At 36.5% G+C, this 27882-nt stretch overlaps 1 protein-coding gene across 2 annotated transcripts; it reads left to right on the forward strand.

The window, feature by feature from the left end:
- Nucleotides 1-2155: 2155 nt before the first annotated feature.
- Nucleotides 2156-26059, forward strand: hepacam2 (HEPACAM family member 2). 2 transcript variants are annotated; one of them, NM_001245085.1, is made up of 9 exons: nucleotides 2156-2221; nucleotides 13010-13369; nucleotides 15550-15834; nucleotides 17325-17624; nucleotides 21378-21503; nucleotides 21909-21930; nucleotides 22064-22098; nucleotides 25266-25339; nucleotides 25433-26059. In NM_001245085.1, exons 1-9 carry the CDS (start codon nucleotides 2161-2163, stop codon nucleotides 25541-25543), a joined length of 1374 nt encoding a protein of 457 aa, NP_001232014.1. In that variant the 5' UTR covers nucleotides 2156-2160; the 3' UTR covers nucleotides 25544-26059. The 2 variants fall into 2 exon arrangements, with proteins under 2 accessions (NP_001232014.1, XP_073787002.1); XM_073930901.1 differs by lacking the exon at nucleotides 2156-2221 and adding an exon at nucleotides 9842-10034.
- The last annotated feature ends 1823 nt before the right edge of the window (nucleotides 26060-27882 follow it).

Genomic DNA, 27882 nt, shown 5'->3' on the forward strand with positions numbered 1-27882 from the left:
ACAAATACAGAAATGGATATACAGATCATTCTGGAAGAGCAGTGTAAAATATTCAAATGAATACAATTACTATTCCATGACCAGAAGTTGTTGTACCACCAAAGGTCTGCTCTTTTAAATTGATCTAATGACTGGAGCCCATTTGAGTTTAATGAACTCACTATCATGTTCAAGAAACCAGTTTGAGATTGAGCTTTGTGACATGGTGTGTTGTTAAAATCAAAAGATGGGCACACTGTGGTCATTAATGGATGAACACTGTCAGGATAATTTTCAGGTAGGTTGTGGAATCAAAACAAAGCTTAATTAGTATTAAAGGGTTTGTTCACCAAAAAATTAATTGAATGATTATGATACTAATTAATCACCCTCATTTCATTTCAACCCCGAAGACCTTTGCTCATCATCGGAACACAAATGAAGATATTCTAGATGAAATCTGAGAGCTTTCCATTTACATCAAGATTCCTGACTCATTCAAAGTCCATAAAGGTACTAAAAACATCATCAAAACAGACCATGTGTTTTCACTTGTTCAATTTAAATATTATTAAGCTACAAGAATATATTTATGAGCACATTAAACAGAAAAAATTGAATGAAAAAAAAATTCTCAGTATAGGGTGCACGTCCACAAGCCCTGATGCCTATACTGACACGGAGGAGAAGGAACTGTTAAATAAAGTCTTTATTTTTGTTTAATGTGTGCATGAAAATATTCTTGTAGCTTGAAAATATTGCTTCTTCTTTGTTCTGATGCACACTTTGAGCATGCCTAAATACACTTTCGCTGCTGTGAGATTGAATTGAACGATTAACAAAAAGGAGTTTTTACTAAAGTTGCCTGCGATTTGTATGTTACTTTAAAATGACTGAATCTGACCTGTAATTAAGGAGTAAATCACCATTTTTTGGTGGGTAAAAACTGAAACTTACACTGAAAAAAAATGACTTTGAATGTGGTGTGGTTGTTGGTGCCAGACGGACTGGTCTGAGTATTTCTGAAACTGCTGATCTACTGGGAGTTTCACGCACAACCATCTCTAGGGTTTACGGAGAATGGTCAGATAAAGAGAAAATATCCACTGAGCGGCATTTCTATGGGTGCAAATGCTTAGTTTTTGTAATATTTTGTTTTATTTAACATTTTTTATAAGAGTTTTAACAAACACAGTACAATACCAATAAAAAAATACAATACAAAATAATTGACATTAGCCCCATCCCACCCCCTCAAAAAAAAAAAAGGGGGGGGGGGATCGTCTCAGTTATCAAATATACCTAAATATATACATGACATATGTAGCATAAACAAATTTAAAAAAGATGACAGTATTCACATTTCTACAAAGTCAGTGTCATGAATATATGAGTTAGCGATGAAAATCTCTTAAAATAGTTCCCCATGTGGTTTCAGCTTTTTTCTGTGAAGTTTCAAGACGTAGTCGTGCCATTTGAATGACATAAAGCAGCTCATTCAACCATCTCTTAAAACAGGGAGCCTTTTCCAATTAAGTAAGATCATCTTGCAAATGCCTTGTTGATCAAATCACGCAAATCATCTCAGAGTGGTTTCTTGAACATGACAATGAGTTCACTGAACTCAAAAGGCCTCGACAGTCACCAGATCTCAATCCAGAAGAGCACTCACAGGAGATTCACTGGAAATTCACATCATGGATGTGCAGCCGACAAATCTGCAGCAACTGCGTGATGCTATCATGTCAATCTCTCTGAGTGATGTTTCCAGGACCTTGTTGAATCTATGCGACAAAGGATTAAGGAAGTTCTGAAGGCAAAAAGTGGGTCCAACCCGGTACTAGTAAGGTGTACCTAATAAAGTGGCCGGTGAGTGTACTTTGCATTCATCAGAAAACCCTGTGTCTGTCTCTAGTTTGAGTGTGTGTTCAATAAGGTTTTGTGCTGCGATCTGACACTGTATTAAAGCTGAGTTTCTCTGCAGTGAGTCTGTATCGGTGAGAGTCTCTGGGCCTCAGGCGGACAGCAGTGTTTTGGGAAGCTCGTCCAGGTGTGTGTGTGTGTATGTGTGTCCTAATGGCTTATGGGCGGAGCCTCTATGAGCTTCTCTCATTTCCCTGGCAAATACTGTCACCAGTTCCCTTTTCTTGTCACACAGCTTCTACAGATTATATAGCTCAAATGGAATGTGTTGAAGTCACCATGATCCTGCTGATATGCAGCTTATTTGTCATAATATCTGGTAAGAGGATGTTTATTTCTTTCTGAATGTCTTGCAAGAGCAAAACATTCAGCATTTTTACTACGATGCTTTCTAAAAATGTATATATATAAGTTTGGCCAAGAGGTCAAATGAGTGTTATTTATATAAATACATTCCCAGAGTTAAAAAAAATTACAGTTAAATTAATGCCATTTGAAGTGTGTACATATATATGCATATCATTTGCACTTAGGGAAGTAGATGGAGGGATACTTTGGGAAAAATGGTTGAATTTTTTTATATTACCAACTTCCTGTTTGTGTAACTTGATTTTTAGAATAAAAATAAATAAACAAAGTGAGACTTGAACTTGTGACAGTGAAACTGTGGTTTGGTTTTAGTTCTGGAATAGTCAGGTGATTACTTCCTACATGGGAAAAATTCGCTTCCACCTTTTATTTTTGGTCATACGTATAACATGATTAAAAATATATCATTATTTTAAATCCTTACAAATATTTATTATTTTTAAATCGATTAATTACGACAGTTCAAAAGTTTTTGTTGCGACTTTAATATGTTTGTCCTTAAATTATGTTCGGTTACACTTTATTTTGATGGTCCATTTGAGTATTAATAGACTGTGTGCTTAATATGCTGATACTGCTCCTTCAACAGACATTAAACTGAATATAAGAAACTTTGTATGTACATTTCAACTAACAGTCTACTTATGATCTTATGAGAATTAGTTGCAATGTAACTTAAATTCAACAAACCGTCCATCAAAATAAAGTGTCCCCTTATGTTCCTTTATATTGCATATAAAAATCTGGCACAATTTATATTACTTTTAAAACTTAAAATTCAAATGTTTTAAAAACACTTTTACAAAATTATGTTTTATGGAAACACTTTAGTGCCATTTTATATATACATTTTAATTAGATCTTTTTACAATCATTAAATATTTTTGGCATTCAATAATAATTACATTTTGTTTAGAAATGTGTGCTTTTATGTGCTAAATTACATTTTGAACCTTTTAATAATGGTCATAATACAAAAAAATGTAAATAAAATAGTCTATCCTATAACATAATGAACTATATATTTAAAATATTAAAACAAAAGTCATGTGTGTGTGTGTGTGTGTGTGTGTGTGTGTGTGTGTGTGTGTGTGTGTGTGTATATATATATATATATATATATATATATATATATATATATATATATATGTACAGTGCTCAGCATATGAATACACCTTTCACAAATTTCTCATTAAAATTAATATTTTCTATAGGGAGCTTTACAATATTATATTTGTGCACATACATTAGTTTAGTTAGTACCGAAAGCCCAATCGGGAGCTTTATCTAACAAACTAATGGTTAAAAAATGAGCAGGCCAAAGTTATTTGTTAGGGAAAAATATTGAATAAACTTTTCAAAAATAGCTAAAATCAAGAGAAACAAAAATATATATACAATTTTGTTGAAATGTTGTAGCTTGTTTTTTTTTTTTTTTTTGTGCAATATTTTCCATGAACTGAAAAAGTTCAAGTTTGAGATCCACTGGTCTAATGCAAATTAAACTAGTCTGTAATGAAAGTTAGTCTGTAATGAGAGCTTATTTTCTCCATATAGCACAATAGAACCAATTGTGTTCTGCGGCACATCAGCTAGAAGTTCATTCATTCATTTTCTTGTCGGCTTAGTCCCTTTATTTATCTGGGGTCGCCACAGCGGAATGAACCGCCAACTTATCCAGCAAGTTTTTACGCAGCGGATGCCCTTCCAGCTGCAACCCATTTTGGATTGTGGGGGAAACCGGAGCCCCCGGAGGAAACCCACGCGAACGCAGGGAGAACATGCAAACTCAACACAGAAACGGCAACTGAGCCGAGGATCGACCCAGCGACCTTATTGCTGTGAGGCGAACGTGCTACCCACTGCGCCACTGCGTCGCCTCAGCTAGAAGTAAATTAATTCAAATTAAATACAACGTCCAAGCCAAATGCGCTGCTAGTCATCATAACTGTGACTTAATAATAACATTAATAACATTTATTTTAACCAGGTTAGTCGATTGAAAACCAGTTCTCATTTACAACGACAACCTGGCCAAGAGGCAACATTAAAAGCAGATATGAAAGAGCAGGGACGCAATACAATAACAATTTCACAAATGCAGATAATAGCATATAAAACCAGGGAACAACTAAAAACAGGCACTGTGATCTTGTACTATTAACTGGATTGAATTTTGTGAAGGATGATAGTGGAATGAAAGTGTTGAGCTTTAGATGATTCCAGGCATCAGCAGCAGAAAACTGAAAAGAGTGGCGACCAAATGGGTATACAGAGGTTAATAAATCTACTAGAGCACAGATTTTGATGTTTTCTGAATGTCAAGAAGTGACTGTAAATATAGTGGAGTTTTCCCAATAAGAGTTTTATAAATGAACCCGATGAATTTGTCGACGTGATTGAAGGGAAGGGCAATTCAATAAAGAATACTTGCTGTTGAAGTCAGAATTATTAGCCCCCTGAATTATTCGCCCCCGTGTTTATTTTTTCCCCAATTTCTGTTTAACGGAGAGAATTTTTTCAACATATTTCTAAACATAATAGTTTTAATAACTCATCTCTATTAATTGATTTATTTTATCTTTGCCATGATGACAGTACATAATATTTGACTAGATATTTTTCAAGACACTTCTATACAGCTTAAAGTGACATTTAAATTCTTAACTAGGTTAATTAGGTTAACTAGGCAGGTTAGGATAACTAGGCAAGTTATTGTATAAAGGTTTGATCTGTAGACTATCGGAAAAAAATAAACCTTAAAGGGGCTAATAATTTTGTCCTTAAAATGGCATTTAAAAAATTTAAAACTGCTTTTATTCTAGCCGAAATAAAAGAAATAAGACTTTCTCCAGAGGAAAAAATATTATCAGACATACTGTGAAAATTTCCTTGCTCTGTTAAACATCATTTGGAAAATATTTAAAAAAGTTAAAAAGGGGGCTAATAATTCTGACTTCAACTGTATATCTATCAAGAGTCATTCTCTTGTGGCAGATGCTTCCTGAATTTTCATTTTGGTGTCACCTGATTCTTTAACATTCAAAGCTTTAGTGGATTATTCACAGTCAGGCTTTTGTTGTTTTTCCAGCACACACACATACACTTGTATATGCATTAATGAATGGTGTGATGTTTGTTTGTGTTTGAGAACTCATAAAGGGTTGACCGTTTGCTGCTCAGTATCTCGATTCTTAACGCCTATTGTGAGGAAGGTGGTCGTATAAGTGCACTGTTGCTATCCTGAAATAATCCTTACCTTGTTTGAAGACAATAAGAGCAGAACAGGCCAAGCGCACTTATTAGCGATGCATTCACAGCTTAAACTGTGGCGTAAACACAGGCACACTTTTGCACATTCACCCTCCGGCCCTTTGTGCGTGCAATAAGGGCGTCTTTATTTATTATTTAGCGCACAACACGAGCCGCGCAGTCATCTATTGTAATGCACAACACTGGCTGTCAGTAGGGGTGGAGATGCTCGTGTCCGGGTGGTTAAAGAAGTCATAAAGAGGGAGGAGAATCAGACTGTTTACCTGCCTTCTGCCACACGGCTTTACCTGGCAACGCAATGCAGATTAACAGCTGTCGCTTGAAGACTGTGTGCAGTTTATCCACGCTAAAGGAAAATTTGCCCTTGAGTTTTTTTCAGATCTGATCTGAAGGGTCTGTTGAGCGCAAAAGAAAGTGTTTTGAATAATGTTGATAGCGGAACAGTTTCTAGTTTCAACTGACACTTCGTTTTATGTACTTTAATGAAATAATTTGTTTTTATTCTTTAGTGTTTAGACACCCACTAAATTGTCACTTTTAAATGTTTATATACCAAAAGTTCTTGTCAGGCATGTGAGATCACAGTGCAACAGCAAAATACCAGTTGTTGTGTTTATACTTTGCCGCTAGTCTTCAAACTATGTATTGAATGACCAGGAAACATTTTAGTTTGACTTTTCATTTTCACTAGTCATTTAGAAATATTAAAGCAGACACTGACTGTACCTGCATTATTCACACTTTTAATAATATCAAATCAGATCTTGCCTTTGGCCTATATACAGTTACATTTAAGTAAAGTTTGTTTATGTAATTATTTTAAGGCAACAGGTTGATTAACTTTAATTAAAGTCAACTTATCACTTTGAAAGCAATGAGTTTAAAAACTTCATCTAAGTCACTTTAAAAGCAGTGGGTTTAATCATTTTAAGTAAATTCAACTTATTCATTCATTTTCTTGTCGGCTTAGTCCCTTTATTAATCCGGGGTCACCACAGCGGAATGAACCGCCAACTTAACCAGCAAGTTTTTACGCAGCGGATGCCCTTCCAGCCACAACCCATCTCTGGGAAACATCCACACCCACATTCACTCATACACTACGGACAATTTAGCCTACCCAATTCACCTGTACCGCATGTCTTTGGACTGTGGGGGAAACCGGAGCAACCGGAGGAAACCCACGCGAAGGCAGGGAGAACATGCAAACTGCACACAGAAACGCCAACTGAGCCGATGTTCGACCTAGCGACCTTCTTGCTGTGAGGCGACAGCACTACCTACTGCACCACTGCCTCGCCCCAGTAAAGTCAACTGATCACTTTAGAAGCGATGAGTTTAATAACCTTCTGTAATTTCTAATTTTCAGAATCTTAGATTTGAGAAAAAGCTCAGAATTGCGAGATACTGGGCTCTATTTTAGGGATCTACGTGCAAAGTCCCACGCAATTGTTGTTTGCTAGTTTCAGCTCGGCGCAAGAGTCGTTTTGAAGTTTTGCGCCACGCTGTTTAAATAGCAAATGCATTTGCTCTCATTTGTGCGCCCATAGGCGTTATGGTCTAAAAAAGGAGGTGTTGCTATTTTGAAGAACTTAAATAGACGGTTCAATAGATCAGATCAAAGCTGGTCTATTGTCCAGCGCAGAACGCGATATTTGTGCGCCTCGCTGACACATTGCTTAATACACACAGGATGTAGAACAATACACAAATATCTTTACAATTGAAAACGAATTAAAAGATTAAAATATTTCAAAAAATATTATTATTTACATAAATATAAAAACCATACTTTCATGCCTTCTTTTAACCACGTTTCTCTATCCACGAGAGTGAAAGTGAAAGTAAACAATGAGGAGGCTCACCTCTAATTCTCTCGCTGTAGATGCTCTGTTTAACTATTTTCTCTAAGTGTTCAGTTTACAAAGTCCGTCATGTAAATAGCAAATGCACTATAGCGTGGCGCAACTGACTCTCAAAGGGAATGGGGGATGAGTGGGGGATTAGGTTTATTCTCAATTTTATTCTGTGATTGGTTTATTCTCAAAACACACCTATAACTCATTAAGAGAATAAGCTCAACCCTATTAGACCATGCGCCACGGATTTCTTCGTCTTTAAAATAGTAAAAGTGGATTCTGACACGCCCTTAATGCGTTTGCAACCTGCGCTTTGGACTTTGTGCATGGATTGTCAAATTAGAGCCCTAGCTATTTACATGACAGACTTTTTAAGCAGAAAAACTGAACGATTCACTCGCGAGAAAACAGTTAAACAGAGCATCTGGAGAATGAGCCTCCTCCAATCGGCCTTTACTTTCACTTTCACTCTTTTTTGTGGATAAGGAAACGTGTTGTGTGCACAGACATCTATAAGCCTACATAATTAATTTTGTGAAGCGCAAATATTTGTTTCAAAATTCTAAAATAAGTTCTAATTTCCAGAAAATGAATAAATGAACAATAATAATGAAGTGTGGTCAAAAAACTGAGTTATAACCAAACACACATGCTGTGCCCCATATGGTCTAAAAGCTGACAGGTGGACAAATCTAAGCTTTTTTTTTTTTTTTTATAAAACAAATATAAATATGCAGATAATAAATAATACTTCTAATAATAATAATAACATTATACAAAAGCAACTTGTCATGAATAAACTAAAAAAGGTGGTGTTTTTTATATTTATGTAGAAAATAATATTTAAAAATAATAGTTCATTCCTTTGATTCTTTTTCATTTGTAAAGATATTTCTGTATTGCTGTACATCCGTTGTGTATTAAGCAATGTGTAAGCAAAGCGCATAACTAACGTGCTCTGCGCTGGACTTTTTTTTAGACCTGCTTTCAGCTGGTCTATTGCTCAGGCTATTTTAGCTCCTCAAAATAGCAGCGCGTCAACAATGCGCCCTAACACTACTTTTATCTAGATCGAAACACCCATGAGTCCACAAAGTGGTGCAAATGGATTTGCTATTTAAACAACGTGACAGAAAACAGGAAAATTAAGGCTGTGCTGGTCTGAAAATAGCAATAAGTTGTGGAAACATCTTGCACCTCATTGCGCCAGGTGTATGATAGTGCCTGAAACTCAAGAAAGAAAGTGAATAAGGGCAACTCAGATATATGGCAATATATGCAGATGAGGTTATTCACAAATATTTTTTCAACAATTAGAATTAAATATATTTGCTCTAATTTTATATACACTCCCTGGCCACTTTATTAGGTACAAATGTCCAACTGCTGGTTGATGCTAATTTCTAACCAGCCAGTCACATGGCAACCACTTAATGCATTTAGGCATTTAGACATGGTCAAGACGATCTGCTGCAGTTCAAACCGAGCATCATAAGGCGGAGTAAGATGATTTAAGTGACTTTGAACGTGGCATGGATGTTGGAACCAGTCGGACTTGTCTGAGTATTTCAGAAACTGCTGATCTACTGGGATTTTCATGCACAATCTCTAGGGTTTACAGAGAATGGTCCGAAAAACAGAAAATATCCAGTGAGCGGCAGTTCTGTGGGCGTAAATGCCTTGTTGATGCCAGAGATCAGAGGAGAATGGCCAGACTGGTTCCAGCTGATAGAAAGGCAACAGTATAACCACTTGTTACAACCGAGGTATGCAGAAGAGCATCCTTTTAGGACCAAAGTTTACCCTTCTTCTGATGGCTATTTCCAGCATTGTATGAGTTCACTGTACTCAAATGGCCTCCACAGTCACCAGAACTCCAGTAGAGCACCTTTGGGATGTGGTGGAACAGGAGATCCACATCATGGATGTGCAGCTGACAAATCTGCAGCAACTGTGTGATGCTATCATGTCAATATGGACTAATATCTCTGAGGAATATTTCCAGGACCTTGTTGAATCTATGTCAGGAAGGATTAAGGCAGTTCTGAAGGCAAAAGGGGGTCCAACCCTGTACTAGTAAGGTGTACCTAATAAAGTGGCTGGTGAGTGTACATGTTGTTCATATATTGTGATGAATCTGATTTCTGTATGAGGAAAAAAAAATATTGACTTTGGTTGAGTTGTCACTTTAAAAGAATAGTTCACCCTAACATGAAAATTTACTAAATAATATTAGAAAAAATGTTGGAAACCTGTAATCATTGACTTCCACAGGATTGTTTTTTCCTACCATGTAAGTCAGTGGTTATAGATTTCTAACATTCTTCAAAACGTCTGCTTTTGTATTTAACAGAAGTAAGAAACTCGCATTTTGAACGAGTGAAGGGTGAGTAAATGATGAGAGAATTTTCAGTTTTTGGTGCACTGTTCCTTTAAGTAAAGAGAGCTCGTTCATTTACAGTTCAGTCTGGTGTGTAATTTTATGCTTGCTGGTTAATCTGGTGATCAGTGAAACTGCGGTCTCCATGACTTCATGTAAAGCCTGATGTAAAGACTGAGTGTTTGCTCACGGACCAGTTCAGACAAATTAGAGAGGACTTGATGTTTGATAACTATCATTCTGAGAAGCCGGTAAATATTTGCTCATGCAGGTACAGGATCAAGTGACGAGGGCAAAGCAGCGGTGATTAAACTGCAGATCTGTGTGTGTGTGTGTGTGTGTGTGTGTGTGTGTGTGTGTGTGTGTGTGTGTGTGTGTGTGTGTGTGTGTGTGTGTGTGTGTGAACTAATTAATGATGTGAATAAATCCAGTGTGATGTCGCTTGTGTGTCGGTTGTGCCATTTTTAATTAATTGAAGTAACTAGGGGGGCACCATGGAGGCTCAGTGGTTAGCATGGTCGCCTCACAGCAAGATGGTCGCTGGTTTGAGTCCCGGCTGAGCCAATTGGCATTTCTGTGTGCAGTTTGCATGTTCTCCCGTGTTCGTGTGCGTTTCCCCCGGGTGCTCCGGTTTCTCCCATAGTCCAAACACATGCTCTATATGTGAATTTAATAAACTAAATTGGCCGTTGTGTGTGTGTGTGTGTGTGTGTGTGTGTGTGTGTGTGTGTGTGTGTATGTGTGTGAATTTGTGTTTGGATGTTTCCCAATACTTGGTTGTGGCTAGAAGGGCATCCGCTGGGTAAAACAAATGCCGGTATATTTGGAGGTTGTGGCAATCCCTGATATATAAGGCACTAAGCTAAAGGAAAATGAATTAATGAAGTAACCAAGTGAGCAGGTACCAATGAGTAGGTAAACATAGATTCGCTGTAGATTCAGATTCATGTTTTAATCAGCGATGTCAATGGTAATGAGAAACATTACAGATTCTCACGCAATTCTGTTCGGCCCAAATTACCAAACACATTGAAATTCAGCAGTCGGTGAATTGGATTGTTTAAAGTCTTCTGTACTTTGTGGACAGTCTGTGAACTTAAAACAAATAAAAGATTTGTGCTGCTTTTTCAAAGTAGCTACTTTTTTAAAATGCACCTAACATAATTCTGGACATTTTTGGAGAGAAACTTAATTTTTATGTTCAATCTGCTTAAATGTGTTACTTTCTGTCTGTCTATCGATCTGTCTGTCTGTCTGTCCGTCCGTCCGTCTGCACGATATTTGTACATTAAGCAGCATTTAAATTTAATGTTACAGGTATACATTATGTTGCTGTATTTTAAAGTTGTATTCTGAAAATTACTGTATATTTTACAGTAAAGATCTATCTGTCTGTCCGTCCGTCCGTCTATATTACTGTCTGTCCATCCGTCTGTCTATATGTCTGTCTATCACACTGAATTTTTAAAAATCTTTTTATTTACTTTTAGATTTTAAGTATTTGACAGTTTTTCCCCTGTTTCTAGTAAAAGTGCATATGAACTTGAATTTTGAAGGAATTGAATTTGGTCAAAATGTCTAATTTTGCTTTATAGAAACCACCCCTCAAACAAAATAACTGAAGATTTATTTATTTATTTATTATTATTATTTTTACAGTTTTTCTCAGTGGCTTTGGTGCATTCTCACAACAATATTCACATTTGCACAACAGTTAATGCATTTTTCAAAACAATTAGTACAAACTGCAAAACCTAGTTAATAACCTGCAAAAGCGTGTCACTTGCTCAAAATGGAGAGCTCATTCCTCAAAAGCAAGTATTGATGTCAATGAAAGTGTCAGTGTCATCAAGTTGAAAAGTCCTGATACCCCTGTTTATTAACAAGATCAAATCAAATGGCTTTGTCATGTTTTCATTTTGACAGTTTACTCTGGACATTTTTCCAATGCAAAAAAGTCAGATTTTGATGACTCTTCCTAAAAGATGCTCAAGACAGCACTATGTACTATTTGCACAGCCATTTGTGAAGTACAGTAAAGTTAGACATCATTGCATTTAGTGAGGTATTTGAGAACAAGACACTGAATATGTACAGTATGTTTCACATTTTTACTGCATATTCTCTTTGCTATTCTAATTTATTCCCAGCATAGTGCAAAAGAATAAATACAGCCTTATTTACAGCAAACATAAACTTCCTTTGGGTAGAGCTGTGCACAACTATAAACAACATTGCAGTATCGGAACTGAATCTACAACATGCAGAGGTCTGTAAATCATTCATCATAAGCAAATGATAATGTTATAAAACTGCAGAGAGTTGTATAAAAACAATTGATGCATGTTCAAAAGCATTTGCAATTTGTTGGAAGGAAAGAGAAACTGCTATTAGGATGTGCACACATGACTAATGGTTTTGAGAAATGCATTAACTGTTGTGCAAATGTGAATAGTGCTGTGAGAAATGCACCAAAGCCACTGAGAAAAACTGTAAGTTAATCACTAGAGACTCGTGACTCTTTTGACTATTTTGGAGTCTTAAATTAAACTGAGAAATGTTTAAATTTACAAGCTGCTAATAAAATTATGTGGATGTAGTTTGCAAGTTGTTAGCGTTGGATGCACACAATGGCTTCAATTTTCTCATATTCTCCATGACTTTGTTTAATATATTCCTAAGAATGAAATATTAAACTCTTCTGGACTTCCTCAGTGAATCCATCCATGTATTTAACATCTTGACTCGACAGTGCAATTGCATTGCGCAAAAATGTGTGTATTTTTACTTACTGTTGTATTAATATTTCCCAAATGATGTTTAACAGAGCAGGGAAATTTACATAGTATTTCCTATAATATTTTTATTCTGGGGAAAGTCTTTCGGCCAGAATAAAAACAGTTTTTAATTTCAAGTCAAAGTCAAAATTATTAGCCCCTTTAAGCAATATATTTTTTTGATAGTCTACAGAACAAATTTACTGTTATACAATGACTTGCCTAATTACCCTAACCTGCCTGATTAACCTAATTAAGCCTTTAAATGTCATTATAAGCTAAATACTAGTATCTTGAAAAATATCTAATAAGATATTATGTACTGTCATCATGGCAAAGATAAAATAAATCAGTTATTAGAAATTAGATATTAGAAAATAATTCCGATAATGACAGCTGTATATTAGTTTGACATCATTAAACATCATTTACCGCTCTCTTTTGAACAGGCTCCGACCCTGAATACATTCGGCTTCAGCCCACGCAGCATGGCAGAAAAGGGGAATCTATGAATCTCAGAGTCGAGACTCTCTTTAATGTCAAGGATGTGCCGTTCCAGGGATCCTGGTTCAAGACCAGGCCCAAAGTCACGCCTTTGGTCACTTTCCAGTTTTCTCCCAGTACAACCAGTTCCATTCCCAATCTGCTAGTGAAGAACATCACAATGCAGGAACTGCCCGATGTTTCTCTGAGGTTTGTGAATCTGGATGAAGACACAAAGGGGGAATACGAGCTGCAGGTCAACATCGTTTTTGATGAAAACGCTCCTCCAGTTTCTGTCACTAAAACAGTGACGGTTACAGTGAGCGGTAAGAGGATTTTAAATTTAAGGGCCGTATTCATAAGACATCTTTGTAATTTTATATTTAAATATCTCATTTAATTTTAATTACTTCTATTGACTTTCATAATGCAAATTAATATCATTCATCTGTGATGTGAAAACACTGTTAAAAATTCCTGCCTTACATTTTTTTTGTTGAATTAAATGATTCAAAACATACATCAGTCAAAATAACTAAAAATATTAACTCTTGTGTGCTGTTGTGGATGTTTTCATCCACTCAGGGTGATTGTGAGTCTTAATTTGGCCACAGCTTACTCTGTTTCAGCAAATGGATTGATTTTTGGTGTCAAATCTTATTTGACTCACATTTTGGAAAAATGCTTTGACATTTAAAAAAAATTACCAATCAACGCCAAACTAATTTTCTAGCCTTTCATTATGTTCGGGGCTGTTTTTGCCCCATTGACTTTCATTATAATGACATTTTTTTATTGTAAAGCCACGACACCATATAATCATGAATTCTTGATTGTTGATGGTTTTCCCTGTTGGGAAGAGGTGCAGTTTGTCATTTTTACTGTTGATCATCAGTTGAAGAGCAAAAAAAAAGCTTTACTTGACACCAAATGTGTCAGGTTAGCCACAGATGAAAGCCACTTTGGCTGGTTGAAAATATTTCTTAAATTGCCAGTGCTGCCTTATTACTGAAGATTAGTTATAATTTAGTTTGCGTGCATATGTGATCTTAGCATCGAGAAGCCGCACAACTGATAAGTGTTCACACAAGCAAAAGAAAGCAGGTGAATACCAAATGAGAGGATGATCAGGCGCACGGTGAGACACAGGCGATCCTCACTCACTGCAGACAGTGCTGAAAAGCTCCAGTGTCCCAACTCTTTGCGTGAAGCAACCATGCCTGGAAACGCAATTGGTGCGATGGTTTCTCATTGAAATAGACTGGACAAAAGCTGTGCTTATGCATGCACAGTCCTGCTACTTTCATAAGCTCCAGATTTCTTGTAAGCAGCAGGGGTTGCCGCTTTCACTTTAACCATTCTTTAAACAAATTATTAATAAGCCTAATTTTAACATTGTCCATGCAATTATCCTTTCATTATTGCATACTTAATGTTTTTTGGCTTTCTTTTGTTAACTGCTGATCTGGGACCTTTAGCCTGGACAGACTGCTGTTTATAGTTTTAGATACATCAGAATAATCTTTTAAAACGTTAGTTGTTTTTTTTAAAGAATATATTTGTTGAATAAAAAGTTAGATTTATCTTGTTAGATGCTATCTCATTATTTAAAATTTGTGGCAAGGAAATCCTTTTTTTGGTGTGGCCAAAGAAAAATAAAATTGGTAAAAGTGGTAAATCCTTAGTGTTGAGCCCTAAAATGTCATGTGAAATAAAACCAATTGCAATGTGACACTATGAAACCACAACCCATTTGCTCATGCTCACTGAGCAAGGTCACATCACACAAAAATGTTAAATGAACGAGAAGGCATGTGGACATAACACAAAATCCAAATCAAGTGAATTTAGCATGCCAAAGTCAAATTTATGCATATAAAATATATTTTCCCAACAACAAAATTGTGCCTAGTGAAAATGGCAAGTGGCTGGAAATATTGGAAAACTACTAGCCACAGTGGCTGGTGATCAAAAAAGTTAATATGAAGCCCTGGTTACAATAATAATAATACAATTACAAAAAGATAAGGGGGTGGGGGTACACTGTAAAAAATTATATCTATAAATTAGCAGTTTTCCATATTTTGTGATTCCTTTTTTAGGTTTACTTATGCTTTTGAATTGCATTATGGGACCTTGATATTTCTTTCGCCAAATTTTAACCTACTAAAGTTTTAAAAAAGTGACTTTTATTAACGTTTTTATATTGTCTGAGTTGCAGTTGTTTACCGTCTTGTAATAAACTGGCAGTTCATTGTCTGTTCATTTACAGACTTATTTCTCTCTATATTGTTTCTTAAACAATATATTATTCCAAAATACAAACATTTCAATAAATGTCACTATATTAAACTGTAGAGTTGAATTATTAACATCAAAAGTCGACAGAGCAAAGATCAAGGTCCAATAATGAAATTCACAACTGTAAATAAATGGAAAAACACTTTACACTAACAAAAATGAATAAGCAGCAGGGTTACATTTTAACATCTTTTCTGTTTTACAGTACCGGTCTCCACTCCTGTTATCAGTAAAACCCCAGAATCTGAACTTGTTGAAGACCGGGACAACGTAACGCTGACTTGTTCTGCTCTACACGGGACGGAGATTCGGTACAAATGGCTAAAGGACAACATGTTGGTTAGTCCAAGCGACCGGCACACATTCTCTGAAGATAACGGGACGCTTTTCATAAACCCTGTTAGGAAAGAAGACATGGGCCAGTACATTTGCGAGGCTCATAACCAGATCAGCAGTGAACAAAGCCAACAGACTGATCTCAGTGTATTCTGTGAGTATCTGTCGTCGTTTACTGACCTCAAGCTCATTTATCATCTGTTATCATGGCTGGTGTCGTTATTGGACTCTGTTCCTCCCGCAGCCTGAGAATTGACTGCTGTTTGCATTGTTACTCAGACGTTAAACATGATCTGTGCATGACGTGTCATTTATAATAACTGAGAGATGAATGTGGGTTAAGTTATTAAAGGTTTTAAGTGTTGGTGTATACATCAAATTAACTTTACAGAAGGGAGACATGGATAGTGTGTCCAGAATGTATTTGTGAAGATTAAATGTTAAAATATGGGTGAAACCATGTTAAACAATATACTTATTTTGACCTGAACTTATTAAATATATGAACCTAGAGCACCAAATATAATTCTGAAAAAATAATGTTTGTTAGGATAGGACGATATTTGGCTGAGATGCATCAATTTGAAAATATGTAGATTAAAAAAAAATAAATAATATATTTTTAAAAATGAAAATAAAAAGTCCAAAAAAGATTCAAATGCAGGTTTGATTTCAAGAATGGTCAGTCAGGCAACAGTCAGTACAGGGACAAATGGGATAATCCAGAGTCGTAAACAGGCGAGTGGTCAGAAGGCAGGTAGCAAACAATGTAAAACCAACAAACAAGGCAAGGGTTTAACATGGCAAGACAAGGCAAGGAAAGCACGTCTTAATGTTCACAATACTGTTTACAAGACTTGACAACTAGTGTGTGTGTCTGTGCTGCTTTTAAAGTTCAAGTCATAAGTTCTGAACAAAAAGCCCTTGGTCTTTTGGAATGTGATGCACTTAAATAAAAATATGTTGTATAACGTTTATTTTGTTATCTAAGTACTGAAAATGACCACATAGGCCTACATCACGAACATTCCACTTAACGCAGCGTTATTGCACTAAACGCACGTAATTAAATAGTCAGCTGTTCAGCAGTACCTGTTTCTACCGGCAGGTAGGAGTAGCACGGTTGTCACATGGTGTTAAAAAAATTCCGCCACTGCACTTCGTTCATTGATTCATTATTTTGAGGAGCTGAAGCTAATGAGGTAATAACACAACAACAGCTTAATATTTGTTTTCACAGTAAAAAATGGGTATCGTTTTAGTGAAATAAAATAATTGTAATTGATAAAATGTACATCATATCAATGTAAATACATGAGAATTAGTCAGAAAAATGTAAATTGTACTAGCTTTCTAGATATGATATAGACATCTAGGCATATTTTTTGAAATATGATATAGCTGGATAGGATATAGCTAGTCACATCTGTTCTTCTTTGGGGCTAAGTCCCTTATTCCTTTAGTGTTATTCAACCCTAGTGACGCCCCTGACGTAAGGTAAGCGATGCAGTAAGGTATTGGGTAGGTTTAGGTATATAAAATAAGATCATACTTTATAAGTATATAAAGTAAGGTTATAAGCCAGTAGTAAATGATGTGAATTGTTACCTAAACTAAAGTATTACCACACGTTTTGTTTTCCAGATGGGCCTTATAACCTGGCAGTAAATTGTGACCAAGCTCTGAAAACGGAAGGGGTTTTTACGGTAAACCCAGGGGAACTGGCGTTTTTTGAGTGTAATGCAGACTCGAATCCTCCAAACACCTTCCTTTGGATCTCAAAAACAGGTAATGGGACTGAGATTGTCATGACGGGGCCAAGGTTGGAGGTGAAGACGTACGAGTTGCCACAGGGGAAGGAGTTCTTGTGCAGAGCTTTCAATAACGCCACGAAGAAGCAGGACGAGACCAAGTTCACACTGGTCGTGGCCAGACTGCACAGAGGTGAGTTGACAAGCATCTGCGGTTATAGATCTGGACATTATATATTCTTCATGCTCTGTGGAGATGTTGTAATGGTAAAAACTGACAAGACTTTGCTCAAAAAAGGGAGTAGTCCATTGTAACTTGGACTTGAATGGTTAATTTGAGTTAATTTTTATAATTCTGCACATAATTAATTAATTGATTGTAAAGCAAAAGGTTTACTAACTTTTTTTTTAACTCGACTAATAGCTTCACTATGCATATGACGTTTGTTAGTTAATTAAACATTTCTTTGACTTCCTAATTGAAATAAAAACAGGTGTTATTAAAGCTGAATAATTCTACTTATAATAAATTATATATTTAGTTATAATATATAATATTTTTTAACAACAATAAGAGACCTAAAACTAACATTATAAAATACCTATCAAAGCTCTTTATTATTACTATTGATATATTTTATTTATTAATATATGCAATCAAACCCTACAAATTATACATGCACTATATAATGCTATTAAAACTATAGTTCTATTGCAACAATTTTTGTTACAGTTATGCGGTTGGAATATTATTATTATTATTAATATTATTATTATTATTGCTGCTTCTAATATTAATAATTTTTATTTAATAAATATAATGTATAAATGTTATTAGTTATTAATATTATTATTATGAATACTATTTATATAGCACTGTGACGTTACAAAACTTTTATTTATTTGTAAATAATAATGTTTTCTTTCACGTCAAACATGGAGCTTCAATTAATTCATAAACCATTTCTTTATTTATTAAAAGAATTATAAATATGAATATACTACTAAAAATAATAACTGTTATTATTTTAAGTTACATATGATACTACTAATAATAGTGTATTCAGTACATTACATAAATTGTCTATGGCTTTGGTGTTTGTGGTTAATCTGTCTTCATTATTGTTGTTCCTTTGTTCCATCCATTGTGAAACAGCACGGCCATGGCACGCGTCTTTTTCCTGCCCTCAGTTGCTAACTGTAAATCTGTCCCACATCTGTGATTAAGTCTTTTTTGTTGTTCCACTGGAAAGCAAATAAGGGCTAGCACCTGTTCTTTCTGTTTACATCCATACAGGCCGTGCATTTTAGCTCAATGTGGGTACAGAATAAAAAAAAAAACACATCACAAATCAATAAAAGTTCTTGGTTGTGTTAATCAAAGATACAATTAAAGTCAGAATTATTAGCCCTCCTGAATTTTTAGCTTCCCTGTATATTTTTCTCCAATTTCTGTTTAACGGAAAGAAGATTTTTTCAACACATTTCTAAACATAATAGTTTTAATAACTCATTTCTAATAACTGATTTATTTGATCTGTGCCAGGTTAATTAGGCAAGTTATTGAATAACGAGGATTTGTTCTGTAGACAATAAAAAAATTATATTTCCTAAAGGGTCATGAAACCCTCCTCTTTCAGTTCAAGTCTACCTCAGAATTTTTTCAACCAATGCTACATGATGAGCAGAGGGAGGAGTGGAGGGGAGTGAAGCAAACAACTGTTATCAGTCGGCTCACAAAATCTCTGAGAGCCATGATTTTATAGTTAACAAAGTCAAAATGCTAAGAAATAAACAGTTAGTAATTTATTGTCCTGCTACATTTGTTATTCCAATTGTCATATAAACACAACCACAATTTGAGAGCCAGTTGCGTCACGCCATAAGCACATTTGCTATTTACATCGCAACATTGTAAGTGGAAAAACTAAGCATTTCACTATAGCAATAAAACAATTAAACAGAGCATCTACAGCGCGAGAATGAGAGATAAGTCATCTCATAATCTACTTTCACTTTCGCTCTCGTGGATAGGGAAACCTTTGACACATCACAGATGTCAATTAGCCTATAAATAATAAATTTTGTTTGTTAAGTGCAAAGATTTGTTTCAAAACTATTTCTAAATTCAGTTCTAATTTTCAGCAAACGAATAAATGAACAATAATAACAAAGTGTGTTCAAAAGTTATGAGTTATATCCTAAAACACATGCTGTGCCCCATATGGTCTAAAACCTGGCAGGTGGGAAATTTAAGCTTGTTTTTAATAAAACAAATATAAATATGGATATAATAAATAATACTGCTAATAATAATAACATTATACAAAAGCAAATTGTCATGAATGAACTGAAAAAGCCCCCCGAGATGAAGAAGGCATGAAAGCAGTGGTTTTTCATATTTATGTAGGCTGGAAAATAATATGTTTTAATCCTTTATATGTATATACTATATATATTCTTATTATATTCTATATATATATATCCTTAATATTTTATTTCTTTTTCATATGTAAAGATATTTGCGTATTGCTTTACTCCTTGTGTGTATAAGCAGTGTGTAAGCGAGGCACACAACTAATGCGCTCTGCGCTGGACAATAGACTGGATTTGTTTTGGTCTATTGAAAAATCTGTTATAGTTTCGCAAAATAGCAACATGCCAGCAATGCGCCTCAGAACGCCTTCCTTTTAAGACCAGAACGCCTACGGGCGCACATATGAGTGCAAATGCATTTGCAATTTAAACAGCGTGGTGCAAAACGGCAAAAAGACTCTTGCGCTGAGCTAAAACTAGCAAACAACAATTGCGTCGCGCCTTGCGCCACATTGCGCCGGGTGTATGATAGGGCCCTATAAATGAGAAGGACTTTTCTCCTCGTCAATCCCCGGGTCTGAATGCAGACACAGTGGATAGCAGTGCAGCAGGTCTCTTGCCCTGTCTATTTCATCCATTAGTCTTGTAATCCGAAAGATTTTTAAACATGTGCAAACACGGCAGCACAGATATAGGCAATGTGTCTGAATGGTAACAAACTCAACTCATAAAAGACAAAGTCCGCCATTCTTAAATTCTTGTACAGCTCTCCCGACAAAACTGCTTGCTACAAACCAACAGCTTTGCTGTATTAGCCCTGACAGCATTGCGGGGAAAAACATGCAACAAAGCCCATGGATCCTGAAAACAAACACATATGACACTTCATGAATGGCTAAATACTGCGTGCCGTGCGCAGACGCGGCCTCACAGCTTGGCAGGTCTGCCTTGCCTTCAGAAAGCATGTGCTCTCATGAATAATTAAGAAGCAGTGTTTTCTCATAGGATAAGAAAACTCCACTATGAATAATAATGAGAAAACGACGCATCATCACTGGACCGGCAGATCAGCGCTACGTCACAGATTTTGATTCCCTTGATAAGGATTTTAGACTTGGAAGATAAAAATTAGCTGACAAAAGCTCAAAATTATCCAGTTTCCCCCCACAATTAAAGCTTATAGGTGCTAACGTTGTTTTAAATAATGCTCAACAACCACAAATCTGTTAAACTTTCAAAAAAAAACAGTATACCTGTCCAGTGATGACACGTGGGTCTATCATAATATATTAGAGGGTTTGTAAACCTTTAAGGGGGCTAATAATATTGACCTTATAATGATTTTTAAAAATGCTTTTATTTTAGCTGAAATAAAACAAATAAGACTATCTTCAGAAGAAAAATATTATTGTAAATGGGTAATGCTGTGGAAAAATTCCTTGCTCTGTCAAGCATCCTTTGGGAAATATTTGAAAAAGAAAAACTAATTCAGAGCAGGGCTAATAATTTTGACTTCAACTGTACATGTCACAAAAATAAAGGACAAGTAAGAAGGATGAAGATTACACCAAATAATTGATTTATTTTAAAATATGAAATGTAAAATTTATACACATTGATGTGTTTCCAGGAAAAGCGAAATTTCTCCAGGAAGGGAGCGTGATGTCTCCGCTGGCGTTAGTTACGGTCACTTCAGTGGTCATCATCGTGTGTATGATGTTTGTGCTGCTGAGGAAGAGCTGCCATCCCAAAAGAGGTACAATATCTGTGCTTTTAAATCCAATTAATGACGTGTTTAACTTGTGTGTGTGTGTGTGTGTATATATATATATATATATACACACACACACACACACATACATATATATATATATATATATATATATATATATATATATACACACACACACACACACACACACACACACACACATACATATACATACACACAAGTATATACGTATATACATGTGTATGTATGTATTTGTATATATATATATATATATATATATATATATATATATATATATATATATATATATACATACTTTTATAATAAGAAAAAACAATGAAAAGATGTGTCTTCTTTAGCCATTAAAATCTCTATCTAAAATATTTGTTATTTAAATGTTAATGGATTTTTTTCATCCTTTTTCTACAGTTGTGAAGAATTTCTGCAGGCGGTAAGAAAAAATAACTCGCCTCTCAGAGGATTTTAATAGACATAAGTGTATCATTTATTTGACCTGATTAATGACCTATGTTTATTTGACCTATGTTTAATGACCTGATTATTGGACCTGTGTTGTCCTGCAGGACGATGACGGAGCAGAGAGGACTTCACCGCTCTGGTACGCTCACTGTAATATATCTGTGTTGTTAAGCAGAGATGTGGACACTGGCTCTCTGAGCAAACACACACTCCTCCACAGCATTAACATTACCACTGTTAGAATCATATCTGCTCGCTTTCTGCCAGCACATGCTATAAACACATTTTCCACCTCGCTGCTGGGGCTTTACTTGGTACACAGTCACTCCCTTGAGAAAATAAACAGGATATTACCAGAGAAGTACACCGTCTAGAATCAACTACATGTGTGGATTAATGCTGTACAAGAGTGGCTGAGGGGATATTTTATTAAGTGTGTCTTTAAAGTCCTTACTGTACATTAATTAGTTTACATTTTAAATAAATACTTTTCAAACATTTTAACCTTTTTAAACAGTCGTGTTTAATGAACTTAATAAAATTTGATGAATTCAGTAGTGGTAATATTCAAATGCAGTTTCTGAAATATTGATCAACCGTACATTATTTGTTATTGTATAAGATTTAAATCTAAGATTTAAGTTAAATTAGAATTTTTTTGTTGTTGTTTTTTATAACCCTAAAATTTATTTAGTCCAAAAAAACATGAGCACGATCAGTAGAACAGGAAGTGGTGGACTGCGGCATAATAAAAGCTTCTCTCAGTCTTAAGCCTCCTTTCCACTGCACACAACAAATGACAAGCGACAGACCGGAAGTCATTCATTTCCAATGGAGAGTAGTCCGTATGCGTAGTCCGTATGCGGAAAATTAGGATCCGAATTGAGCTGCGGATCCGTTGAAATATTATAACTCCTGCGACTAGACCGTATGCGACTGGCTGACCGAATGTGATGTATTCGTGTGCGCAAGAAGAGAAATATGACTTTATTTGGTTATTTTTTGAAATCAGAAAAAATCTATATTAAAAAGAAAACATTTCTATTCATAAATGTAAGTAATAAAGTAATAAAAATATGTTTTATGTTGATTGTCTCCACATTCCCTCCAATATTTTTAGCGGTCTGAGTTTCTAGTATTCATTCATTCATTCATTCAACCACAGATGCACTCCTTTATTTCGAACACTGCGAGAACAGCTTCTCTCCCATAGTGCACGTCAGAACTGAAAATTCTGTGTGACTGCCACAAGGGGGCGTATTTCGACAGTCGTGTCCAAATGTCGTGTGCAGTGGAAAGGCGGCTATATGCTGCGGTCACACTGAACTTTTCTCCCCATAGACTTCCATTCATATGGACGCGAATGCGTCAGACCGGAAACGCAAGGTCATGTGGCAACTTTCGCAGGTCACTGCGGTGCAAAGTTCAAAAGAAATCGCATCACTTGACTGCGTGAGACCAATCTAGGATCAAAACATGACCTATCTGAACAGAAATTTAAAACATGAAGCAATCGCTTGCTTTTTAAAATGTCTAATCATCTTGTTTAATCTCGCCCCTTTTCACAGCGACGCATGACAAAATTTCGTATCATCAAATTCTAGTGTGACCACAGCATTACTCTGTTTCATAATACCATGACAATAAGGGTTGAATACTTAAGTCTGATTTATACTTCTGCATCGAGCGTACATGTATGGTCCTGTGCAGCCTTCACGCAGTCGCACACCCCACGTTGTGGCTGACGCGTATCTCTCGAAAAATGTAACTACACGTCGCAGGCTCTATGATCGGGTTGGTAGCAGTGATGAGTGTGGCCAGTGCTGAGAGCCGCGACCCCGATGGAGCAAGTGTTTACAAGTGTTGAGTCATGTGAAGGAGCTACAGATGGATACTGTTGTTTAGTGTTTACGTATGATTAAAGTTGTTGCACGTTCGCCAGTTCCTGCCTCTGAATGAGTGAGTTTTAGCTACTTGTACAATAAGGTAGCGTTCAGAAAAAACTAAATCCTGGCGAAGAAACTCGAGACAGATGAACATAACATAACCTACAGCCAGCTAGCGATTGGGAAATGTTTTTGCAGAGCAACACAAACAGCACAGAAGTATAAATGCACAGCTAAACGCAAAGCAGGCGCACGCCGATTACTCGATGCAGAAGTTGTCATGACGGTCAGTGACTACCGGAGGGCGCTGTAGTTGACAGACTCTTGAGAATTAACTACAGTGCCCAAAAGACTACAAGTTCATACATACCATGCGCATTACACCCGGTCCACGTACACTGATTGGCTCACAGCTGTTCCTGTTTCCTGTTAATTTCCTGGACTATTTATACAACCATTTCACCTCTGTTTGTCACTGCGTCGTTTGTCTATCTTGTCTCCGTATTCCAGTAAGTTTAGAGTTTCTGATTCCTGAGCCCTGTCTCTGTTTTGTGTTTCTTGTTTTGTTGTTTATTTGTAATTTGCACTTTGGACACCTTGTTTTTCTGTTTGATGCACATTGTAAATAAAACTGCACTTGGATCCGCATCTTTTTGTTTTTGTTCCTGTTTTGATCACGCTAAACGTGACAGAAGTATAAACCAGCCTTTAGTCATCCATCAACATGAGTTCAATAAGATGTAATGAAAAGTACAACTCCCATGATTCCACACTCCTTACATCATCTCACTAACACACCTTTGTTTGTTGAGCCAGTGGTGAAAGATACAAATTGTTCCTTTAATTAAGTATTCAAATGATTATATTTGATACTGTAACTGACTAATATGCATCAAAAACAGTTCAACTAAAATATTAAAATGATGAGCAATGCATTATCTTTAAAAAAATATCAGCAAATTAAGAATTTTCATAATTTTGTGAACCAGCTGATGCTGGGATTTAGATGATTTGAAGCAAATCTATTTGTTGGTGTACTACGCTACATTACATTAAAGCATTCACTCAATGTCATTATCTAATTTTTGGCGGAAGTGGCGTTTAGCAGCATTTGCATCTGAACTTTTCATATAGACTGTTATCTCAAAAAATGCGTTTCGGTGTTTCGTGACTGTTTAGTTGTTGATTTTTTTACACATTTAAGTGGATTGAACATAAAACCAGTAAGTTTTAAAAAAGAAATCCTTGAGAGTTGCATTGAATCAGCTCATGTTAAATAAGTCATTTGAACAAGCAGCAAAAATAATAGATATTTTTAAGTGTTTCTTTCAACAACAATGTTGAAAAGTTTGAAAAGTGACTTTTATTGACATTTTATAGTAGATTTGTAATATAACGTATGTGAATAATATACTTGCAGGTCATGAAAGTGCAACCGAGGACTTTGGAATCTATGAATTTGTCTCTGTGGGTGGGAAAATGGAGTCAACACAGGTAAAACAAAAACAAATATCGCTTCCTATTTGCATGAGCAGTTTTGTCCCAGAACAGTTGAATATGTTTTTTCTTCTTCCCTGTGTTTTCCAGGCATCCTGCAGGTCTTTGACACGGCTGGATTCAGTCAGAGATTTGCATACCACCATCTATGATGTCATCAGACATGTGCCTGAAACGCCAACACTGAGTCTTTTGAAATGAGAGCCGGATGCTCACGTGGGCTCAGATGAAAGATTCTTCTCGCTACAGTCACACATTCAAGCACTTCTTTTGTTTTACAATTATTCCTTTTTGTACTTTTGCAAATCTTAAACTCCTGAAAATCGTACAACTTGTGCTGCGCACTGATGTTTATATGATCTTTAAAATATACAAGAGGATTATCAGATTTTTTTTCTGTAGCAAAATGCTTTGAGTATTTATATATGAATGCAGCCGCCTTCTAACGTTGTTGTTTTTGTCCCATTTTGAATGTAAATATGATGTTTGTGTTTTGTACTTGTAAAAAAAAAGAATGTATTTTTTGCACACTGCAGTGTATTGCCATATTTCTCATTACATCTTAAATGTCCCGAACCCTTTACATTTACACAGCAGCTTTTGAATGTAAAGCAGACATCTTCTGTCCGTTCTGTTGTTTATGTCTGGCACCTGCTCATATGTTAACAAAGATGAATGATCCACAACTGCAAAATAAAATAAAGGTTTGTAAAAATATCTTTGCATTCTTTTCTTATCCTTTAATATTCACGTGTGTGCGCGTGCATGTGCACTGTATATTGTAACTTAGTGCTTTCACACTTGGTTTAATTGCCTGAACTGTACCCAAGTACCCACCCTGCAGCCTAAGACCGGTTACTCACTGAAGCTAAGCAGGGCTGAGCCTGGTCAGTACCTGCATGGAAGACCACTAGGGAACACTAGGTTGCTGTTGGAAGTGGTGATAGTGAGGCCAGCAGGGGGCGCTCAACCTGTGGTCTGCATGAGTCCTAATGCCCCAGTAAAAGTGAAGGGCACACTACACTGTCAGTGGGCGCCGTCTTTCGGATGAGACGTTAAACCGATGTCCTGACTCTCTGTGGTCATTAAAAATCCCATGGCACTTCTCGTGAAAGAGCAGGGGTGTAACCACGGTGTCCTGGCCAAAGTCCCTCTATCGGCCCTTACGATCATGGCCTCCCAATCATCCCCTTCCACCGAACTGGCTCTGTCACCATTACTTCACTCCAGCAATAGCTGGTGTGTGGTGAGCGCACTGGCGCTGTTGTCCTGTGGCTGCCGTCGCATCATCCAAGTGGATGCTGCACACTGGTGGTGGCGTGAAGAGACCCCCCTAATGATTGTGAAGCGCTTTGTGTGTATGGCCATCCATGATAAATGTGCTATATAAATGCACATTACATTATATTACAAGTTCGATTGTCCCCCCCTTGCCAACTTCTCAGTTGGTTTGTGTTCACACCGTCTTTTTCCCTTCTGAACCCCGGTACGCTTACGTCATCAAGCTGCTGTTTTGTGTACGGCTGTTGCTAGGTGACGGCCACGAAAGCAAAGCGACAAAATGGAAAGACGTGCGCACATTGCGTTCTGCTTTTACTGAATCTTTTCGTTTTGGACATTCAGAATGCGACTCGTGTCCATCTGACGCAAAAATTTAATAAACGTTCACATTATCACTTTGATTGCCCTGGGTCAGTCCCACTTGTAATCAAGATAAAGCACGTGATACAGAGACACACACACGAATGAACATTATAAAAATTATAGTTTGTTGCACAGTTGGCAGTTCACTTCCGTTATTTGGTACGATTGCATTCACACCAGAAGTGAACCGGACCAGAGTTTGCGTGAATCGTACGCCAGACCTGTGAAGAGATGATGCCAACTAGAGGACTTCCAGTGGTCTCCATTACCCTGGACCAGGCCGTTTCTTTAGCAGATGCTGTGGTGGACATGGAGCATGAGAGTGATTCCTGAAAGACCTCAGTGACACACAAGTCTCCGCATTGATCTCTTGGGCCAGCCTGTACACCCGCTGGTGACCTACTCACACCTGCAGCTACTTCACGATGGACTCCAGCGTTCTTCAGCCTCCGGCATCTATAGCTAGACCGCAGCTCTGCATAAGAAATATGACCAGAGGGGAAATCTTTGTACCCAACTGAGCCTGGTCTCTCTTGAGGTTTTTTCCTACACTTTCGTCAATTGGTGATGTTTGTTCCTCGTCACTGGCTTTCTTGGTTTGGGACTTGTGGAGCTGCGCATCGATGGATTTGCTCTTCAATGCACTTTCAGCCGTGAAAATAAAACCACACCGAAGTGTGGTGTGTTTATCGGTTCAATAGTAAGTACTTCAGTATTCTGTAGCGTTCATTACCAACGAGATTTAAATAGATACTGTACTTTAAATAGCATTGTTCTAAACCCCAGTAATATTTACAATAAATTACTAGTTTATAAGTAGGCTACAAAACCAAGATTTTATAAGTGGTCTCTTAATTTTCTTAATTGAGAAAGACTTTTGTATGTACAGGCCTATA

The sequence above is a fragment of the Danio rerio genome, chromosome 19 (assembly GCF_049306965.1).
Source record: "Danio rerio strain Tuebingen ecotype United States chromosome 19, GRCz12tu, whole genome shotgun sequence".
NCBI classification, from domain to species: domain Eukaryota; kingdom Metazoa; phylum Chordata; class Actinopteri; order Cypriniformes; family Danionidae; genus Danio; species Danio rerio.

What these genes read in the sequence shown, in the direction of transcription:
- hepacam2 (NM_001245085.1), top strand. Translation starts at nt 2,161, where the DNA reads ATGGAATGTGTTGAAGTCACCATGATCCTGCTGATATGCAGCTTATTT. An exon ending in GAGCTGCCATCCCAAAAGAG is followed by an intron (nt 21,504 to 21,908) that starts GTACAATATCTG and finishes CTTTTTCTACAG; the next exon opens with TTGTGAAGAATTTCTGCAGG. An exon ending in GGAAAATGGAGTCAACACAG is followed by an intron (nt 25,340 to 25,432) that starts GTAAAACAAAAA and finishes TGTGTTTTCCAG; the next exon opens with GCATCCTGCAGGTCTTTGAC.